Source organism: Typopeltis vanoorti, chromosome 22 (assembly GCF_054136105.1).
Source record: "Typopeltis vanoorti isolate ZY-2024b chromosome 22, IOZ_Tvanoo_1.0, whole genome shotgun sequence".
NCBI classification, from domain to species: domain Eukaryota; kingdom Metazoa; phylum Arthropoda; class Arachnida; order Uropygi; family Thelyphonidae; genus Typopeltis; species Typopeltis vanoorti.
This window is the reverse complement of record NC_143570.1, coordinates 53,088,602-53,112,667: the sequence shown is the minus strand read 5'-3', so window position 1 is coordinate 53,112,667 and position 24,066 is coordinate 53,088,602. Positions and strand designations below refer to the sequence as shown.

At 36.6% G+C, this 24,066-nt stretch overlaps 1 protein-coding gene across 8 annotated transcripts in view; it reads left to right on the top strand.

Annotated features, from left to right (window-relative positions):
- LOC150094422 (tyrosine-protein phosphatase Lar-like) overlaps positions 1–24,066 on the top strand; it is a 1,380,317-nt gene that overhangs the window by 1,103,431 nt on the left and 252,820 nt on the right. For all 8 annotated transcript variants that reach the window (XM_090412197.1, XM_090412199.1, XM_090412204.1 and 5 more), the window contains 2 exons: positions 1,522–1,616; positions 14,028–14,244. In XM_090412197.1, coding sequence (XP_090268323.1) covers positions 1,522–1,616; positions 14,028–14,244 — 312 coding nt within the window. The remainder of the gene's footprint in view (positions 1–1,521; positions 1,617–14,027; positions 14,245–24,066) is intronic.

Below are 24,066 nucleotides of genomic sequence, written 5' to 3'. Positions count from 1 at the left end.
TCATTATAGGACCTCCGCGGGTTAGTGTAAGCCAGACTTAGTGATTAAAAGTGATGGTGATGGTTGGGTAGTTGATGCCCAGGTGGTGGAAACAGGATGCCCACCAGCCTATGGCCATAATAATAAGGTAAACTATTATAAGAATAACCAAGATCTAGTTAGTAAAATACGGGAAGAGCATGGGGCAACTCCAAGGTTTACCAGCTCCACAATTTCTTTACTTGGCATATGGAGCACAGATAGCTATAAGGACTTAAAACAGCTTGGGCTTGCGCAGAAGGATATAAAAGTTCTTTCCTTGAGGGACCTACAGGGCACACTGATGGCATGGCATTGCTACCAGAGAATAAATACGATGATAACTATAACAGGCATAGGATAAAACACTTGTAAAGGCTTAGGCCTATATCAAGTCTGGACGTGATGTAAGGGTAGTACTGCCCATAACCAGTACAAAGATTTTAAAAACAAAATGACCAGTGGTTACGCAGGGTTTAATCCTCTGGCCATTGTTGTTCAGTTTGTACATTAATGACATTAGGAAGGGTCTAACACGAGATGTGCAATTGTTTGCTGATGATGCAAAGATAGGCAGGGCATTCAGAAATGCTACTGATATGCAGCACTTACAAAATGATTTTAATAGGCTGGAAATTTGAGTAAACAAAAATAGCTGTCAGTTTAATGTGGCATATTATATTTGCACGGTTATGCTACAAGAAACTGATGCCTAGGGATCTTGGTATAATGAGAGATAAGAATTTGAAGTTCAAAGGTTGCATAGCAAAAGTTGCAAATACTACTCAGAGGATAATTGCAATGTTGAAGTGAACCTTAACACTTAAGGATAAAGAAGTCATTTTGCCTCTTTATAAGGCCTTGATAAGAATGCACCTGGATTATTATTGTATTCAGATTTGGGATCTCAGATTCCAAGAGGATAAAGAAGCTGTGAAAAGGGTGCAAAGACAAGTTACAAAGATTACATCCGGATTATGGGATTTAGGCTGTAACATTAGGAAACACTGGAAGATTGTATGAGATGACAAGGAAAATATACTCTGAAGAAAAGAAGCAAGTTAACTTATAAGAGACAAAGATGGTTTGCTGCTGACTGAATAGGATAAATTGTTAGAAGATGGAAAGAACACGTGAATGAGATTTAAATACAGAAAAAAAAACACATAATGACATGATTAGAAGTTCAATAATGAAAGAACCTTGTATAAGCAGATTACAGATCTCTGCTTATACAAGGTGGTAAATGTGTGGAATGCATTGTCAAGATGTGGTTCTGATTGCTTCTTCATTCTAGCCCTCTTTCTCCTGTTAACATGAATCTGTAATCCATATACTCGCAACTGTCAATTTATCAATGAAAGGTGGATAAACTGACAGGGAATGAATTAATAGAACAGTATAATGGGCAGAGTGACTCTAAAATGGACTTAGCACAATCATCAGATGATAAATATAATATTGGTAATAATTGTGATAATTTGTATTTTGATTTACTTACAGATGTACCAACTCAGTTGCGTGCCCAAGAAGTTACTACACATGGTATGGTATTGACATGGAAACCTCCGACAAAGTTAGATCCCATGAAATATAAGGTTAGTAATGATTTATCACATAAATTTAAAACGAAAGTAAAATTAGCAGATTAATGATTTTTTTATATGCATGTCAAATTAATGAAACAAGTATTTTATTACTAATTATATGAAGAACCAAAGGCTTCAATTCGGCGACATGAACTTATTTAAGTTAAGGGATATTACATCCCATATTGTTTCTTAGCCGAATAAGAAATTCAAAGAGTTTCGTGCTGAATATAGAAACTATATATATAAAGTTCGGCAATTCCAAGCATAAGCAAATACCTGGATAGTGCAACACTTGACCCATTTGGTAGTGCAAACTGAGGCAACTCATAGTAAGGGTGGAGCAAGCTCCGATCACTATTCTTGGTATTTACCCAAGTGCAACACCTGACCTATTTGGTATTAACTAGGTCTACCTACTCACTGATGAGACCTCAATAAAGGTTGAAACCAGTCTGGGTGACCTTCTCTCATAATGTAGAACAATAATACAGCTCCTAGGAGCTAAGTTCACATTATGGGTAAATACCAAGAATAGTGATTGGAGCTTGCTCCACCCTTACTATGAGTTGCCTCAGTTTGCACTATTAAATGGGTCAGGTGTTGCACTATCCGGGTATTTGCTTACGCTTGGAATTGCCGAACTTTATATAGTTTCTATATTCGGCATGAAACTCTTTGAGTTTCTTATTTGGGTAAGAAACAATATGGGATGTAATATCCCTTAACTTAAATAAGTTCATGTCGCCGAATTGAAGCCTTTGGCTCTTTATATAATTAGTAATTTATTAGGACACCTTCTTGGCAATTCTCATAGAAGGGATGTAAGTTCTGTTCACTACAAACTTGGTATTAACTAGGTCTACCTACTCACTGATGAGACCCCAATGAGGATGGAAACCGGTGCAGGCCGGATCTGGCTTTGAGAGGCTCCGCTTGGAGGTAGGTTTTTGCCTGTCTCTGAGTGGAGCCACCACTGAGATTATGGCTCTGCTGGGGGGTGAGCCTGCCACTGGGTAGAGCCAATGCTGAGAGGTTCTTCTCGGTGATGGGGTGAGCCTGTCATTGAGTGGAACAATGCTGAGTTTGGTTATCTTTCGGGATCGTCTTATTTTTAGAGCCTGCTTCACCTATACATAAGGTTGAAACCGGTCTGGATAGTGACCTTCTCTCATAATGTAGAACAGTAATACAGCTCCTAGGAGCTAAGTTCACATTATTCGTAAATACCAAGAATAGTGATCGGAGTTTGCTCCACCCTTACTATAAGTATTTTATTATTTATAGTTTTAAAATTTTAAAATAATAAAAGACATATTATTAAAGCTTAACTTTAATAACATGTTTGCTTAATTTTTCTATTCTTATTAATCCAAATAATGAAATACTTTTGTCATTAATGCATGCATTCAAAAAAGGAAAAAAAAAAAAAGAAAGAAAGAGCATTTAATCTCTGGGCTGTGGTATGTCCAAGAGATTAGATGCACTGTGTTTCTTTAAGGTCTCTCACTACATGGCCTACTGTTTTACATTTCATGTCAGAAACATCACCATGAAGTGAAGTCAAGTAAATAGTTTCATTGCAGTTAAAAACAACAAAATGCCATTAAAATAATAATAATAATTATTATTATTATTATTCAGGCCCCCATGGAGTCAAAAGACTCATTGTGGGAGGTTGTTTTTAGGAAACACAAAGTTTATCATACCACTCCTTGAACCCATTGACTGTTCCCATTCCAGCCACTCTCTCAGGCAATGCATTCCAAGGTTCACTGACTCACCAAGCAAAGAAACCACTCCTGCCTCTTGTGCACATCCTCCTTTCGTAACTTCCATGGATGGCTCCTTGTCATCGCTCCTTCCCGCCGTTCCACCAAGTGAAAGAACTTTCCAATGTCTACCTTGTAACTGCCTCTCAACAGTTTAAAAGTCTCGATCATATCACCTCTCCTTCTATCCACCAAACTCTGCAGTCCACATACCCTCAGTCGATCCTCATAACTCATATTGTACAGTCCTGAAACCATCTTTGTTATCCGCCTCTGTACCCTTTCCACAGTCAATTTATCCTCTTCAAATCCTGGGTACCAAATCTGAGAACAATAGTCTAAGTATGGTCCGATCAGGGTTTTATTCAAAGGAATAATAACTCTTTCATCTCTGCAGGTCAGCGTCCTTCTCAGTATTGCAGCAATCCTCTGAGTTACCCTCACCACCTTGCAGTATGCTCCCTGAATCTCAGTCCTCTATCAATCATCACCCCCAGATCTCTTGTCTCTTGTAACCTACCTCCTACAGTACAGCTCCTCCAATCGAGTATACATCCTCCCATCAATGGATCCTAAACCTCAAGACTTTACATTTTGCTTCATTAAACCGATACCCCCATTAATTGCCCATCTGTCTAGTTTATTCAAATCCTCTTGCAGGGTTGCCACATCTGCATTATTACTGATCTGCATCTCTCTCTCTTCTCTTAGGCTGCCACATCTGCATCTATCTTCTCACATTTGCAACTATTCAAATTGGTCTGTATGCACATCATGACATGCACATCATAATTCAATATTAAAACATATATTTTTTTTATTCTGCTTGTTTGCTATGTATTATGTTGGAATAATTCTTCAGGAATATGAAGATTGTTAACTAATTGAATATATATATATATATATATATATAAGCAGAAAGAATAAATCTTGAAATATTAATCAACATTAACAGAATTTCTTTGAAACTAATATTTAATTATTGTTTAATATTTAATAATTTAAAACTATTTAATAATTGAATAATTAATAGTCATGCTTTTGATGTTTGAAATTATGACTTTTTACCTCTATACAACCTTACCACTATTGTGGTCTTTATTTCTTATTTTTATTTCTCATCATGATCAGACTGAAAGAAAGAAAAAGTTCATTTTCTAGTTTGACATGCTTTTCAAGCACATATATGTAAGTCAGAAACTTCAAGATTTTTTTCAGAAATATACTAAGAAGGAAAGTATACTTAATATACTTTCCTTCACTGGCTTGTGGTTGGTTGTTAACGTTCACTGCGGAGAAATTCAAATATGTCTGTTGGTTTTGTCGATCTTTTAGTCTTTGAAATTGGAATATGAGATTTTCTTTCTTTGTTTGAAGGATATGGTTCACCAAGTTGTCCATAATCTTCTCGAGGATAACCCAAATTTCTGCATTCAAGTAACTTGAAAGTTCAGATTTTAAATTTTGTACCTGATTTTGAGTAAAGGCCAAGTTTTTTCTAGTAGCCTGGATCAGTGATAACAACCTGCAGTGAACATTAACAACCAACCAGAAGCAGGTGATAACAACAACCAACCGAAAACAAGAAATAACAGGGGCCACCAATCACCTTCAGGTAACAGTATCGTAGTCAACTTATCCAACTTACGTCTTAAACAAAGATGAACTCTCGCTACTTGGCAATGGTTTAAATTTTGCCGTAGCACCCAGATCGATTAACAAACTGGATTTTATTTATAATATTGAAAGAGGCTTAAAATTCATCCCAACTACCATAGCAGATAAAATACATTTAGAAACCACCAACATTTTAAATATAAATTATAAGAAAACAATAACAAGAAACTTGACAAAACATGAATCAACAGCGGTGAATTCACTAAAATCAAATCCGGACATCGTAATAACTAGAGCCGATAAAGGCAGTGCCACCGTTATTCTAAATCGAACCACATATTTAGAAAAAATGAATCTACTAGTCTCGGACAACAGTACATATCAATTTGTTAACTATGACCCAACCAACAGAATAAAAAAAGAAAACAGAGAAGCTACTTAAATCAGTTACTACATGGCCTGAAGATACAGTCAAAAAATTACTTCCGCACTACACTTGTTCTCCGAGAATTTACAGTCTTCCAAAGATACCCAAAGTGCCGCTCCGTCTGATAGTAGAAAGTATAGACAGCCCAGATTATCACCTAGCCTAGAAATTAGCATCAACACTCAAGGAATTGGTAGGTCATTTCCGATCCTATATCAGAAACACGCAATACTTGATAAACATAATCAAAGACATTACATTAGAAAAAGATGATTTAATAGTCAGTTTTGACATCTCTGCGCTCTTTACAAATATCCTAATCAATGACACAATCCTTCTTTTACAGGACAAATTCCGTCCAGATATCACGGCGCTCTTTGCGCATGTATTATATTTTCACTAGAGGTCATGCTAGTAGAATAACTGTTGATCGAGTCATTGTCTCTTTTGCATACCGTGTGAAATGTAACTCAGTTTGTCCTTGTATATTTGTATATACTCCATATGATGACCTTAATATGAAGGCTGAAATGTCGGGAAATTAAAATAGTTATTTATAACACGGTTGTAAAGTCCATAATTTCAAAAATGAATAGCATATTATCACTAAATGATCCTCCCACAATGGATTTTAGGAGGAGGATATTGACAAAATATTTTTATTATTATTAATTATTATTATTATTATTCAGGCCTCCATGGTATCAAAAAGACTCATCATGGGAGGTTAGGAAACAAGTCTTCCTGGGAAACACAATCTATCAAGACTCATTGTGGGAGGTCCCTTCTAGGAAACACAAAGTCTGCCATACCACTCAAACTCATTGACCTTTCTCGCTCTCACTCCATGGTTCAACCACTCCTCACCCTCTTGCTCACAGCTTCCTTTCATAGCTTACAGGGATGGTCCCTTGTCATCACTCCTTCATTCTCTTCAACCAAGTGAAAGAACTCCCCACCTCTCAGCAGTTTAAAAGTCTCAATCATATCACCTCTACTTCTTCTATCCACTAAAATATGCAGTCCTCATAACTAACATTGTACAGCCTTGAAACCATCTTTGTTATCCAGCTTTGTCCCTTTCCACAGTTAATTTATCCCCTTCAAATCTTGGGGACCAAATCTAAGAACAATAGCATAAGTGTGGTCTGATCAGGGTCTTATACAATGGAATGATAACTCTTTTATCTCTGCAGGGCAGCGTTCTTCTCATTATTGCAGCAATCCTCTGCATTACCTTCACCACCTTAGCAATATGTTCCCTGAATTTCAGGTTTCTATCAATCATCAACCTCAGACCTCTTGTCTTCCCTACTTCCTCCAATAGAGTATGTAGCGTCCCAAACCTCAAGACCTTACATTTTGGTGCATTAAACTGACACTCCCATTCATTTACCAAATCTGTCTAGCATATTCAATTCTCTTGCAAGACTACCACATCTGCACTATTACTAATAACCCTTCCCAGCTTCACATCATCTGCAAACAACTGAATATCCCCACTGTAATCCACTGACAATGTCATTGATATAAAGGTTAAACAATATAGGTCCTACTACTGAGCCCTGTGGCACCACACTTTTAACCTTCTGCCTCATTGAAACTGTCCCACCATACACAACTCTGATACCTATTGGACAGCCAATCCTGTCAGATCGGTCTACCAATTTGACATCCGAACCCATGTGCCGCAACTTAAATATCAGCGTATCATGTGGCATCCCGTCATATGCCTTCGCTAAATCCAAAAAAATGGCAGTATATGCCTTTCCCCTCATCTACTGCTCTTGTAACTTTATTATAAAAGGCTAGAATATTACTAAAACAAGAGCGCCCCCTTAACAAATCCATGTTGACTCATACAGATAACATTACCCCCATCTGCCCAATGCTGTATACGGTGCCTCAGTAATTTCTCCAAGATCTTAACACCTACTGATGACACACAAACTGGCTTATAATTAGACACTTTCATTCTGCTACTGCCCTTATCCAATGGCGCTATCTTACCTTCCTTCCATTCCCTGGGCACCTTTCCCCTAGCCAGACTTTACTTTCATTGATAAGGAGCTGTCAATTCTTTAGCACATTCTCTTCATGTTGAAATACCATCCAGTCCCACAGCTTTACTCTGGATGTCAGTAAGACATCCAGAGTAAAGCATCATTTGTAACACACTCTCCACATGCACCTCTAAACCTCGAACCTGCCCTATCCCTCGTATTCAAATTTATTCCTCCAGGATGAAATACTCCAATAAAGTGTTCATTGAACAATTCCACTATGTCCTCTGCATCAGTCACTCTGTTCCCATTTTTATCTCTCAATGTCATTCTTTGACAATCATTTCTTCGCTTACTGGCCACGTATCTAAAAGATTCCCTAGGATTTTCTTTGGATCTTAGGGCTAATCTCTTCTCATATTCCAGTTTCGCCTTCCTTACCATACTAGTCACTCTCCTGGCTTGTGTCTTATATTCATCATGCATCTGCCCTTCACTTGTCTCCTTATATCTCTTCCATAGCCTCTTTTTAACTTGCAGTTCTTGTTTAATATTGTTTGTCATCCACTTTACACCAAATTATGTCCTCTTCTTCACTTGTGGAATACAGCTTACTATTGCTGCTAACAAATATTCCTTCACAGTTTCCCAAGCACTAATGATATCCCAGCCTTCCAATTCCTCCCTCCATGAATCTTCCCCAAGTTGATGTCTAAGACTATTATAATTACATCCCTTATAATTCCACATATGTTCCCGTCTCTTTAATACTCCTGCATGTCTATTCATCTTCCAAGTCAAAACCACATGATCACTCTCTCCAACTGGTGGAAGAGATGTCATCTCAGTTATTATCAACTCTTCTGATGCTATGACCAAATCCAAAACTCTTGAACCTCTTGTTCCCTCTATTACATGTTGCCTAAGACATTTGTCTCTCAAGAATTCTAGAAATTCCATTCCCTTATTGCTACATGCATCTTTCTCTCCCCAATTTATACTGCTGTAGTTAAAATCTCCCATAACTATCATTCTTCTTGCACTTGCCAAGCTAAACATCTCCTGGTCCCCACCCTCTGTGCTGCTTGGTTTGTAGCAACACCCCACTAAATATCTTGTTGTGCCCACCTCTACCTCACACCATATGCTTTCAAAATCATTAGTGTCACCGCCCTCCAAAGTCTTTACTCTTAGAGGACATAAGTCGTCACTTATCATAAGCAGTACTCCACCACTGCTTTCCCTTCCTATCCTGCCGAAAAATGCTATACTCTGCTACTTCTATTCTTGTTATTATATTCTCTTCTGTAAACCACGTCTCAGTGATTCCAATAATCTTTGGCCAGGCTGATGCTATCAGTGTCACCAATTCCTTTCCTATATTCCGGATACTCCTGGCATTAGTATAAAGCATAAAAATGCACTGTTTCTATACCTAGCATTATCCCCTCCAGACCCAGTGGGCTCAGCATTACCTGATGTCATCCCTCTTCTCCCAAGTACCCATTCCCGAACAAGAGGACATCCCTGCTACCAAAGAAATTCAGAACAGCGATCTCCTATGTCATCCTAGCAGATGCCTATGTCCTTCCTCATTCAGATGCAAGCGGTCTCTTGCATACAATTCCTTTCTGTCCTCAAACACCCTCCAAGCATCCACATATTCCAGTCCTCTCTTCTGACTTATTCTAGCTATTATATTATTCAATATTACTGCTCTTCTGCTCAGCTCATCACTATCATACCTAGGCAACATGCCCACTATCTTTCCTCTCTGCGTCTTGTTTTGTACTACCTCAAGCAAGATTCTCATATCTCTCGCTGTCCAATTTACATTACCGCTCAAGTCATTTGTTCTTACCATCACAATCATCTCATCCTCCCTTTCATCCTTCTTAATTGCCATAGCCACACTTTCTATCCTTCCTCCAGGCAAACACTCCTCACTCATCCTATATTGCACATCACGGATCATTGAGTCCCCATACATTACACCTCTTACCACCCTGTACCTCGATTGCTCAATACATCCCTCATTCTCTCTCTCTCTCTCTCCTCTAGCACTTTCTCTCTTTGTTCCCCTACTTACCCACCTTCCTGTCATCACTCTATCCCTGGTTCCAGTGCTCCCTTGCATTCTTCTCATTTCCTCTCTCCTACTGTTTCCATTCTCTCCTCTTCTATCATTCCATAACTCTCTCTCTCTCATTCCCTCTCTTCCACTGTTCCTATTCTCTCCTCTTCCATCATTCCCATAACTCTCTCTCACTCGTACTCAGATTTGCCTTGCATTCATCTCTTCCATTCGCCTAATCTCATCTCTTTCTCTAGACATTCCACCTTCTCTTTCAGCTAATCTATCTCTCTCTCTCTGCAAGTCAGCCACTCTTATTTGCCATTCATCCTCCCCATGGAGACTATCTCCAAAAACTTCACAAACATTCAACCTTTCCACACTCCCCACTGTCATTATTTTATTCATATTTCTCTCCCTATTCTCACCCTCTATCATACCACTCATCTCTCTACGGGGAGAATTTTCCGCCTCTGATTCATCTAGGTCAGTTATAGTCATCTCTAACTCACCAAGTTCCTCCCATTGCCTGCAATGGGAGGAACTTGGTGATTTCATTCACTATGCTCATAGCGATGTATGCCACTCACCAGTGCCTTGGCAGAACCAGGTCTACAAATAGATGGCACAAATATTAACTACATCAAATATGCAGATGATATTATTCTTGCAGAACCTAAAGAACAATTAGAAAAGCAATAAAATTTTTAAATGAAGAGTGCAAAACTTTTGGAATGAAAATCAATCTAAGCAAAACTTAAAACATTAAAAATAGGAAGAGATGAGGAAAAAATTTCAATAAATTAAGAATGGCATATACTTGAACAAGTAAAGCAATTTTCATATCTTGGCGGTTTCATTACTCACAACCTTGGTAACACAGAAACAGCAAAATATTGACTTAACAAAAAATGGTCTAATATGACTAAATTAAACAAAACGTGGGAAAATAACAGCATTTCAAAACAGCCTTAAATTAAAACTCTGTAAAACCATTATTATTAAGGGTAATAAACTGACAAGAGTGGTTGATGAGGGAAAGACATATTCTGCCATTTTTTGGATTTTACAAAGACATTGGACAGGGTGCCACATAAAATGATATTCAAGTTGCAGCACATAGGTTTATATGTTAGGTTAGTGATTTGGGATTGGCTATCTGCCAGGTATTAGAGAGTTGTTATGGGGGAGTAGTATCAATGAAGCAAAAGGTTATAGGTGGGATCTCACAGGGCTTAGTACTGGGCCTAGTACTTTATATGGGTTAACCTTTATATCAATGACATTGTCAGTGGATTGCAGGATGATAATCTGTTGTTTGCAGATGATGTAAAGCTGGGAAGAATTATTGGTAATAGTGCAGATATGGTAGCCCTACAAGTGGATTTGAATAAACTGAAGAGATGGACAAATTAATGGGGGTTCAGTTTAATTCAGCTAAATGTAAAGTTTTGAAGTTTGGTATGTGCCGATGGGATGCTGCATACTCTATATACTCTGGGAGTAGTGGGGGAGGCAAGGAATATGGTAGTGATGATTGATAGAAAGCTGAAATTCAGGGAACTTATTACAAAGGTAGTGAAGTTAACCCAGATGATTGTTGCAATACTGAAAAGAATGCTGACCTGCAGAGATAAATGTTGTCATTCCATTGTATAAAGCCCTGCTTGGATCACACTTGGACTGTCGTGCTCAAATTAGGTTGCTAGTTTTAAAGGAGTTAAATAACCATAGAAAGAGTGCAGAGATGTATAAGAAAGATGATATCTAGACCATTCAATGTTAGTTATGAGGATAGGCCGAAAAAATGCAGACACTGAAGAGTTTGGTCGATAGAAGAAGGAGGAGAGGTGATATGATTGAGACTTTTAAAGTGTTGAGAGGTAGTTACAGGACTGACACTGAGGAGTTCTTTTGTTTGGTGAAGCAGGGGAAAGGAGCAAGGACAAGGGGCCATCCCTGGAAGTTATGAAAGGAAACTGTGAGCAAGAGGGTTAGGAGTAGTTTCTTTGCATGGAGGCTGGTTAAACCGTAGAATGCATTACCTGATAGAGTGGTGAGAGCATGTACGGTCAATGGGTTCAAGAAATGGTATTATAGACTTAGTGTTTTCTAGGTTAGACTTCTCACAATGAGTCTCATAACTCCATGGATGTCTGAATCATAACAATAATAAAAAACCTGTTATACTGACATAACTCATTATGTACAAATTCTAGAGATACTCTTATTTTGGAATAATAACTTTATTTCAGGATAAAATAACTACTCATCATTTTGACCTTTATGTTAAGGGCCTCATCAGGATGTAAAGCGGCACACTAAAAATATATTCTTTTAATTTTTTTGATGATCTGGAAAAAAAATAGGTATAAAATTGGTTGATTTACACACACAAGAAGATGGAAGACCAGACACTAATAAACAAATGTGCAAATTACGACATTATTTCTTTCAATTAATTTGTTTTCATAAATCTTGCAGCACACCGGTTGAAAATCACTGCTCTAGACTAATGTTCTTTTTGAGCTCAGTTTTTGTTTATGGAATCCATATTGGCCTGTAGTTCTAATTTTGCTCATTTCTGTATTCAGTGTGTGGTTATTTTGTGCTTGGAGATTGTCTGAGATCTGCAGTCCTGTTCCTTTATTATCTGTTGGGACATAGTAGAACTCAATCTCCAAACACAAAATGATCATATACTGAATACAGGAACCAGTAAAATTAGAACTATAGGCCAATAGTTAAACACAGTTCCTCAGACAAAAGTGAACTCAAAAATAACATGACACTATAATCCCTAACCAGTAACTATTGTTGTAATTTCACATATATAAAAGTTATATTTAAAATAAAGAACTTTTATTATTAAAAGACCAGAAGATAAATGATAAAATATACAAAGAGCCAAAAAGTCACTAGCCACTGTCTAGCATTTTCAAGGCTGAACTGGTGTGAAAACAAATGCATTAAGTTATATTTCAAACATACACTTTAGTAACTGTTAGGCCGTTACATTTGATCATTCTGTTTGAAGGCGTGCATGTGTTCGAAAGCTTCAGTCAGATTCCGGTACATGACCATGTGTTGTGTAGTTTTTTGCATATTGTAATTCTGTCGAACTGAGAGAGATGATGAGATTTTTCCATATGTCTTTAAGAATGATACCCTGATTTCTATTTAAATTAATGCCTGTGCATAGTACCACAGCTGTTTCTTTTAAAGTTCTGTATCTGTAGTCATTCTTGATGTAAGGCATGGAACTGTTTTTCTAATCTATAACGTGATTTGATGTTGAGAAATGATGAGCTAAACCAGATGTGATGATTCTATTATGATATATTTTATCATTTATCTTCTGGTCTTTTAATAATAAAAGTTCTTTATTTTAATACATCAGACCAAATATGTACAATAAAAGTTATATTTATTTATTTATTTGCTTATTATCATCAGATTTTTATCTTTAACTTGCAAGAATCATGTAGCTTGTGTCCCTGTGTGTGAGATAATGATCTTCATATAAAGGGTTGAAATGCCAAGTAGTGGTTTTAGATGTATTTTATTCTTTTCAAAGTAAAGTTATTATCTTTTCTTTTCTATTACTATCTTTTCAAAGTAAAGTTATAACCCAACACAGTTGTCTCAGTTTTTTATTATTATTATTACTCTATTACTTTTTGTGTGATGCCAACCCACAAAAGGTAGTAAAAATTGTTGGTATTAGTACCATGGGTAGACTTAGAATTTTTTTTTGTGTTTATTAATTGTGTGTGTGTGTGAGAGAGAGAGAGAGAGATTTGTATTTTTATTTATTTTTTTACATAAGCCAGAAACCCTGCTATACAGATAAAACATGGCACTTTCTCAAGCCACTAAAACTTCCAGTAAGCTGAGTAGTGGTTTCACACTTTGCAAAGAAATTTATCTCCTACTTTCACATGGTAGGATTCAAACCTGCAGCTTGCTGGTTGGAAAACAGATATGCAAACTACCTGCCAATGCCAGCAGATTCATCATTAACTTCTTGACCTCCATAAATTCACAAGACTCATTGTGGGAGGTCAATAGTAGTGTTGACTTCCCACAATGAGTTGTTGTGAGAGGTCAACACTAGTCAATAGAAATGCTCTCATACCACTCCTGATACTCTTCCACCGATTGCACTTTCACCACCATCTCAGACAATGTATTCCATGTTCTTACCACTCTCCATGCAAAAAAAAGAGAAAAAACTTCTTACTATTTTACTTGCTATTTCTTTTGTAACTTCCAGGGATGATCCCTTGTTACACCATATGAAAAAATCTCCTCAGTATTAATACAATGATAATCCTTTAGCAGCTTAAATGTCTCAGTCATACTTCTCCCCATTTGTCTCTTCTATCTTCTTTAAATAAAAATATTTAAATTAACATGATTCCATTATTAATTAGTTATAATAATTTCAGATATTATATCTTACTTTCCATTTCCAAGATAAACATTTTTTGAATGTGGTTTATGTATATGTATTTTAATTTCAAGATATCCTATGGAGCCCACAAAGAATTTTATGATAGCCAAGGAATGCTGCAGGAGCTACCAATTCCACCGCAAATGGTGTATGTGGAATCAGATGTAACTGAGTACAGAGTTGATAATTTAATGCCATTTACCAGTTATCAAGTTAACATTACGTCCATTCCACCAGATGAAAGCTTCCGACCACCTGCAAAGATTACAGTTACTACAGCAATGGCAGGTAAATCAGCTTCCAAGTGATTATCCTGTTTTATGTGTATATTTGATAATGCTTTGTATGAATAAATATAAAACATATATGCACATATAGACATTTAAGTATATATGTACATGCTCTTCAACTCCCCCCACCTCCATTTCTTAATCAGCCTGTATATTCTATCAGCAAGTTAACTACAAATATAACTTAAATAAATTTTGTATAATCCATAATCATATCCTTGATAGTACACTGATTCAAAATAATACATATGATAAAAAAACTACAAGAAAGGACTCGAGATGTTTTTTTCAGGGGAGAAGGAACATTTAATGTAAGCAGTATAAATATATAAAATATTAAAGTGCAGAGGATCAAAAAGATCCTGTATACTTGTTTCTCTTGAGGTACTAGAAACACAGTCTTAAAATTATCACATTACTATCAATAGTAAGCTTTAGATTTAGAGAAAATCACTAAATATTAAAGCTAAGTTCGAATCCCGCCGTGGGCATGGATGTTTGCGATTGTCTCTGGAAAAACTAGTGGTGGTGGTCAGTAGTAGATGATGTTGGTAGTTGTGGTCATTTGGTGGATTGAGTGGTGGAGACAGCGTTGTAGGGAAGGTGCCCTCCCTCGATGAGTCTTTGGACTCCCTGCAGGTGTCAGATAATTTAATAATTATTATTATTTCAAAAATTATTATAAGCTATGTGGAGGAAGTTTTCACCTAGCTTATAAAGTGGTTTTCAAACTTTTTAAAGTGACATCCCCCCTTTTTTTTTTTTGCAAGAAAATTCTTGCACCCTCCTACACTTTTCATAAAATAATATTGACCTATAATTTTCTTAGCATGTATTTTATTCTAGTCAAACTAAGACATCCCTATAGTTCTTGCGAGTGCAGTTATACTTCAAACATAATTATACTTCAATTATAATTATGTATGATTATAATTATACATACAGTTATACACTCCTGAGCAGTTGAATTAGAGATACCTGCCATGATGTTGTGGTTGCCACGGCGAATAGAATAGTGGCACGTGATGAGGATATTGTCAGACCTTGTACTGACCGTCTGAGTGATAGTCAAGCACAAAATGGGGAAGACTCGAGATCTCAGCAAATTCGATCGTGGCCAGATGTATGATGCACTCCATCTCCGAAGTCGTGCGGGCACTGGGATTTTCACGGGCCACTGTGTCAAGAGTGTACCGTGATTACATGGAATTGGGTAAAACCACAGCCGCTAGGGAAAATTGCCGTAGTGTGCAACGTGTCGATGACAGGGGATGCCGTCAGCTAGCTCAGATGGTAACACAGCAGATAGACGGGCCACAGTGTCGCAGACCACTCGGAAATTCAATGCTGGATAACAACGACGTGTGAGCACCCACACCATCCAGAATCATCTCCTCGCTATGAGGTACAGAAGCCGCCGCCTGACTAGGGTACCCCTGCTCACCGCACATCACAAGGCACAACGATTAGCGTGGGCGCAGCAACACCACAACTGGACCTTCGACACATGGAAAAAGGCTGCCTGGACTGACGAGTCGAGGTACATGCTGATGGTAGGGTATGAGTGCGTCACTAAGCACCTGAAGTGATGGATCCCTCGTGCCAGCAGGGTACAATTCAGGCCGGTGGTGGTGGTGGTGTCTTCGCGTGTGGGGACTGTTTACATGGGATGAAATGGGGTCCCCTGGTACATCTACCATCATCCATCACCAGCGAACAATATAGGGACCTGCTGTCAGATCATGTGCACCCTACAGGAGACCTGTACCTACAGCAAGACAATGAACCAGCCCACCACTCCTGAATTCTGGCTGAGTGGGTGGATGAACATTCCACCGGACATGAGGATGCTTGGCTTGCCCCCGAGGTCCCCTGACCTCAATCCTATTGAACACATCTGGGATGCTGTTGAGAGAGATATACGTGCACTGGATCCTGCTCCGACCAATCTCCGTGCATTGTGGGAGGCTGTGCAGCGGTCATGGATCAGTTTGGCTCCCCAATGCTTCAGTTGCCTTGTGGAGTCCATGCCACACTGCATCACTGCCATCATCAAGGCGAATAATAATATCATATTAAGAAATATGATATTAAACTCAGCTGTCTTCTTTATGTAGATGATATAAATCCACTTCATGATTTCTTCAGTGGCAGTTCAGTTTTAATCATCATCATCATCATCATACGTATCAAAGATTTAGGCCTAGCATGGCCTGTTCTGGCCTTAGAAGTCATCGTTTAAGAGGACGTCCTGGTTTTCTTTTTCCTAATGGCTTGTACTTTAAGGCTTGTTTTGGTAATCTTTGTGTTTTCATTCTTTGAACGTGTTCCATCCATTTATGTTTATATTTTTTAATTTTTTCTATTACTGGTTCTTGGTTTAATTCTTTCAGAATATCTTTTGTGATCAAATAGGGTATACTTTGCAGTTTTTCTCATAAACTTCGTTTCTGCTGTTGTTAATCTTTGTTTGTTTTTTTGTTTTATTGTCCAGATTTCGCTTCCATACATTAAGACCGGTAAGGCTAATGTATTGTATACTTTTAGCCTGGTTTGTTTTTTAACTAGGTTTGGTTTAAATATAGAGTTAATTACACCTGTTATTTTTAAATATTTTGTAATTTTTGTGTTTATATCTTTTTCATTTTCATATGTGATCATACATCCTAGGTAGTTAAATGAATTCACCTGTTCTAAGATCTTGTTATCTATTACTATTTTAGTTCTTGCTGGATCTTGTCCTTTAAAGGCCATAGTTTTTGATTTTTCGGTTGATATTATCATACCATAATCTTTGGATATCTCATTTAGATTTAAAATAGCTTTCTGCAAGTTATCTTCAGAATTTGTAATTATTATTTGGTCGTCTGCAAAGAGGAGAGTGTTTAAGTCAACTGTAGGTAAAAGTTTAATTCCTTGGTGTAAATTTTTACTCCATTTTATTATTATTTCATTTAAGTAGATATTAAAAAGAGTTGCTGAGAGGGGACATCCCTGTCGGACCCCTTGGTTTATCTCTCTTGTATATGATAGCTCGTGATTTAATCTTATTTGTATTTGATTATTTTCATATATACTTGTGATAGCTTTTAGGATATTATTTGGTATTTGTCTTTCTTTTAATATGTTAAATAATATGTTTCTTTTAACTTTGTCAAATGCTTTTTCAAAGTCAATAAATGTAATATGTGTTTTCAAATTATATTCTCTTCTTTTCTCTACTATTAATTTTAGGCAAAAGGCTGGGTCTATATATGATCGTCCTTTTCTAAATCCATTCTGTACCTCTAGAATAAAGTTTTCGGAATATTTCATTAGTTTGTTATTTTAGATTCTGCTATATATTTTGTAACAGGAATTTAGTATACTGATACCTCTATAGTTTTTAGGGTCACCTCTATTACCTTTCTTAAAGATAGGAATCACAATTGCTTTTTTCCATTCTATTGGGGGGATACCAGTTGAGTAAATTTTATTTAAAAATAGTAAGTCTTTTTTTGAATCTTGTTCCTGCGTATTTATATAGTTCTGAACCTAGTTTATCTTCTCCAGGTGATTTTCTGTTTCTTGTTTCTTTCAGGCTGATTTCTAATTCTTCTTCAGTTATTTCCTTTTCATTTTCATTAATTGTTTGCCAGTTGTCTTTTTTAAAATATTTGCCTGTCCACAGTTCTGTGTAGTAATTTAGAAATTCTTCTAATTTTAATTCAGTGTTTAATTTATGTTTTCTTTGGTATCTGCATTTAGGTGTTTGAAAATCTTATATACATTGGGTCTTATTTTATATAAATCATATTCTAAATTAGAAACAAATTTATTCCATGATTCTCTATGTCTTTTTCTGACTTCTCTTTTAGCTATGGCTCTTATTCTTTTATATTCTATTTCATCTTCTAATCTTTTTCTGCTTAACCATTTGTGATAGGCTTCTTTTTTCTTTTTAATTATTTCTTTGATTATATCATCCCAGATCTTCAGTTTTAATGATTTATTTAATAGCAGTTATACAGTGTAATTTATTAAGTAAGAAAAATCTGCAATGCAGTTGATTCCCAGTATACCAAATGCCATTATAACAATCTCATTCATTGCAACAAACTATCAAAATATCCCAATAAAAGCCTTGAAAATCCATTGCTATTTTTTAAAAAATTCACTATTTCAGACATTTTATCAAATTCCTGTAGCCGCGATGAATTTGCTATAGTAATAGCAAACTGAGGGGGAGAAGCGGGGGGAGGGAGGCTCTCCTTGATAATATCAGAGAGTTGTGTACTAGAGCTTCAAGGAAGTAGCTTATGGGTGAGGTCTCTCAGGGCTCTGTATTGGGAGACATATTATTTAACCTTTATATCAATGACACTGTCAATGGATTTACAGAGGGATATTCAGTTGCTTGCAGATAATATGAAGTTGGGATGGGTTATTAGAAGTAATGAAGTTTCACTTCAAGAACATTTGAATAAGCTGGACAGATGAATTGAAATTTCAGTTTAATGTAACTAAATGTAAGATTTTGAAGTTTATGATCCATCGATGGGAGGCTGTATACTCTATTAGTGGAACTGTGCTAGAGGAGGTGGAAGTAGGCAAGGGACTTGATGCTTGACAGAAACTTGAAGTTTAGGGTACATATTGCAATAGAATGAAGATGACCCAAAGGATTGCTGCAGTACAGAGAAGGACACTGACCAGCAGCGATGAAAAAAAAGATTTCATTATGGAAAGTCATGATCACACGTTGTCTAGATTATTACGATCAGATTTTGTCACCAGATTTGAAAGGGAGACTTAACCTTGGAAAGAGTATAGAGGCGAATATTAAAAAAAAAGATTATCAGTATTCTACAAACTGTACAATGTGAGCTATAAGGATAGACTAAGGTTATGTAGACTGCAGAGTTTGGTAGGCAAAAGGAGGAGAGGTGATATGATTGCCTCATAGAGTGGTTAAAGCATGAACAGTGAATGAGTTTAAGGAATGGTATGATAGACACTGTGTTGTTTAAGCCTCCCAGGATGAGTCTTATGATTCCATGGAGGTCCTGAATAATAATAATGAGGAGTGTGGTTACTGAATGCGGGATGAAATCATTTATTCTTGTTCAGATCAAAGATTATTATTATACAGTATTTCCATGGAGCAGAGACCCATGCTAATATTTATACACAAAAAACCCTATTATATCTCTCCTTAAACTCATTCACTGTCAGGGCCCTCAGAACTGATTCTAGTAATCCATTCCACTTATTTATCACTCTCATCATCGTAGTGCTAATTACGGATATAGATCATATTGGTCTGTTCTGGTCTCATTATTCATCTGATATCGTTTTTATTTATTTATTTATTTATTTTGTTTTTTGAGGGCTACCAAGCCTTCTCTTTCCATCATATTCACCATTCTCCATGCAAAAAATCTAGTCCACACACTCTTACACAACTTCTACAGATAACTTCTTTGACTATTTGTCATATATTGAAAATTTTCTTTTGCATCAATTTTATAAAATCCCTTTAATATCTTATCAGTTTCTGTCATGTCCTCTCTTTTCTGCCTATCAGCTAAACTTTCTAACCCACTCTTCTTTAATCTGTCCTCATTGGGAACATTCCACAGTTAGTGTTTTTCATCGTCAAACCTTTGAGTTATTTTATCTACTTTTGCAATATGCCTTTTGAACTTCAACTCTCTTACCACCAGCATCCCCAAGTCCCTAACCTCATTTCCTGCAATCCACTACCATCAATGTGATACACAGTGTGCAACCTTTTCAATCCGAAATGCATAATCTTACATTTTGACATTAAATTGACAATCATTATCCTTCAGGATAGCTACATCACCTTTATTAACTATTGTCCTCCTTAATTTTGCATCAAGATGTCAGTGATATCTAAATATTAGAATGCAAAAAGGGAAAGAGAATGAGTTCATAATTTTGGCAGGTATGAATGATATAAAAGATAAATATGGAATGTCGATGGTTGTGAAAGCATTAGTAGAAGAAATAGAAAAGAAGAGAAAGAAGACTAAAGTTAACATCATTGTTTGATAAACGTTATTTGAGACAGAAGACCATAACTGCAAAGCAGTCAGTAATCTAATCAACATGCTTAGGTGTTGAACATTACTCATAACTTATTTTAACAGTATTACATTACCAAACAAACTATATGATTAGATGTTTATTAACTGGCTTATATTTCACTGGACTTCAGATCAAACATGTTATAGTTTACACAGGATAATGAGTAAGTGAAATAATTCAAATTGTAACTGATAAAAAATCTAAAGGTTGGCACCTATAATGTTGCAATAAAGAAGTATTACTGTTCTGTTGGAGATTGATCTTAGAATATCAGTCTTCCAAATTTTTGGCTAATGAATGCAGCCATATAGGCTGGGAGACTGCTTTGTAGCTATTTCTGACTGTAAAAGTAATATTTCTGATCTGTTAACATCTGCCTCATAGAACATAAGAAATACATTTGCTACCATTATTTATTGCAAGTCTGAACTGGCAGACAATGCTTTGGACACCCCTTTACACAAATTAGATGGAAGAAAACCAGTGTGTTGTATACAAGTCAGAAAGATTATTTTTAGTGTCAATAATGGCTACGAAGCATTCTCCTAACCTTAACAACTATGGGTGACTAATTTGTCAGATATTTATTCTAAGACCAGCTTCTACAAAACTGTAATACTTCTCTTCTTTTTTTTTTTTTTCTTTTTACAACATTAGATGTTAGTCTTTTGTCCATTACAGTTTGAATTGTTTCACTTGCTCATTGTCATGTGTAAACTGTATCATGTTTACCCTGAAGATGCTGGTTTGAAATCCAGCAAAGTATAACTCATTATGAAATAACCTTTTATAATTTAGTTTGTTTGGTGTTGTAATTCCGTTAAAATAAGTTGTGCAAAGAAGTCAGTGCACAGGTGGTGTAGGCAAAATGTTGTACAATTTTTAGGCATGTGGAGTGAGTTTCTTGGACAAATAACAGAGGACTAATGGATTGAGAGTTAAGTGTCTGTAGAAAGTCTTCATTGAGAGAATGGAAGTGCAGAATTAGGGAAACTAGGATTATTAGAATGAATGCAAGTGATTGTAAGGTCTCATATCTGAATGGGATTGACATTAAAAGATGAAAGCATACCTCTGTGGATCTCCAGGAAGATATTGCAGCTTATGCCAGATGTGGTATGATTGAGGGCGAGACGCTTTCATTGGTTAGCTGTACTTTGTGAAAACTTAATTATATTAGTGGCTTGTTCGATAGATAAGGATATAGTTACAAGGATAGAACATAAGGTATTATATTTTCAGGAATAATAGACAGAACAGGAGTATTGCTAATAACAGATTGGCCAGCAAAGGTTGGTCGATTGGTAGAGCCTCTGCTACTAATGGCTCGCAAAAAGTTAAGTAAGTTTGAGCGCAGTTAGTAGTTCGTTGCTGTTGACACATTCTCCCTCGATGAGTCTTTGGACTCCCTGGAGGTGTCACATAATAGTAACAGACAAAAAAAAAAACTTTGAGGGAAGCAGTACACAGTGCATTTGAGGCAATCTGGTGTGAAATAAAAGCCAACAGGAGGGAAATTTGTCTACTATGGCAGTGTAGTTTGGAAGGGACTGGTGAGGAGAAGATTTTGAATTTATGAGAAGTAATCATGTGAGAGAGGTAGTGGTGGTAGATGGGACAAATTGTTTGGTTGGGCATCCTCCAGGGAAGATCTTCAGGGAATCCTTGACTCCCTGGAGGCCTCAGAGAATAATAATAATAACAATTCCCAAACACATGAAAAGAAACATTGGTCTTAACACTTCCATTTCACAAAGGAGATATTAAGACTAAAGGTTTGAATTATGAATCGGTCTGTTAAGGGTTAGTTAAGATTAATAAGGGGCTAGGATCCAGATTGGATCAATAAGAAAAGCATTCTCTGTGAGGGTTTGCATGGGTTTATTAAAGAGAGATTAGGTTATAGCAATTTTATACAAGATGATGAATGCATTTTACAGGGAGATGCATATACGGCACTGTGGTATATTAAGATTACCACAGGACAAGCTGGTGATTAAATTTGAACAGATGGAATTAGAAAATAGATTAGTGAATTCAAAGGAGATTGCTGGGGATCAATATCCAGAAGAGGAATTCAACTAGTGGTGTGCCCCAAGGGTCTATTCTAGGACTATTGCTGTGTAACTTATATCTTAATATTATTAGAAAATCATATTTATTTGTTTGCACATAGAACCTTGAGTGGCAGAGCAGATTTTGTGGCCTTACAGCAGATTGTGTAAGTGGGAAAGTTTACAATATATAGTTAAACAGTACAAATCAAAATATACTTATGATAAATAATAAGTGTATGTCAAATATATAGGAAAGAACATGAATTCTCATTAGATGTCAGTGCAAACTTTCAGAAATTTAGTCATGCATAGTTTGATCCACACTAATCAGACTGTGTGTTATGGGCACATTAATTAGTACATAGCCTGTTTGAGTTGTTCAGCATGTTTAAGTTCAAATATTTTCCTTCTGGTAGACATTTGAACTGATAACTCCTCTGATAGTAGCAGTTGTAACTAATTCTAAGTAAATGATTCGTTCCAGAGCTGTCGGTTCTTTAGCGCATTCCCTCTAAACCCATAGCAAAATTTCATTCAGTCCCGGAGCACTCAGTATTTGAAACACATTTTTCTCTTGCACTTCTAAACTTGAACCCTCCTCATCCATCTAATACTAAAACTTACTTCTCCAGGATGAAATACCCCAACTGTTTTATGAACGAATTGTTCATTAAATAACTCCTTGTTATCTTTATCAGTTATTTTACTTTACTCCCATCTTTGTCAAAGAATGTCATTCTTCCATAATCACTCCTCCTCCTATTGGCTACATAATGAAAGAATTCCTTAGAATTTTTCTTAGATCTCAGGTCTAATCTCTTGTCATATTCAAGCTTTGCCTTCCTTTCCATACTAGTGACTCTCCTGGCATGAATCTTATATTCTTCATGCATCTGCTCTCCACCCATCTTCCATAACGCCTTTTTCACCTACAGTTCCCATTTGATATCGTTTATCATCTTTAACCAAATTGTGTTTTCTTTTTCACTCGAGGTATACAACTTGACAGTGCTGTTAATAAATAGTTCTTCGCCGGTTCCCAGTGCTAGCCAGGTTGTCCAAGTGTATAGCGTTTCTGCTCTTCATTCAAGGGTTCAGATTCAAATCCTTCTAGGGTGTTTGTGGTTTGTGATTGAGGTACAGGAGTAATCATACAATGTCAATTGACATCACATGTGAATAACTAAGTAACACTAAATCCCAAGCACCGATGATATCTTGCCATTCCATTCCAATACCTCCATTTTTGTAACTTCCCCAAGCTGATTTCTAATATTATTATTAAGAGAGACCTTCAGGGAGTCAGGGACTCAAGGGAAGCCACGTACTACACACACAGCTATCATACTTATTCTTAAATTCATTCACACTGCCTGCACACACCACATCCAATGGCAATACATTCCAATCCCACACCACCCTATGAGAGAAAAATCTAGCCCTCTTGTCCTTACCCAGCCCTCTATAAAATGAAAAATTCTATCAACTGAAATCCTGTATGATGCTTTCAGAAGCTTATACATCTCAATCATATCATCCCCTCTTCCTCCTGCTTGCTAGTGTCTGCAGTCCATAAATTCTCTTCATAATCAGTATTCTGCAATCCTGATATCATTTTTAACACTCTCCTTTCCATTCTCTTCACTGTATCAGAATCACAACAAAAATCA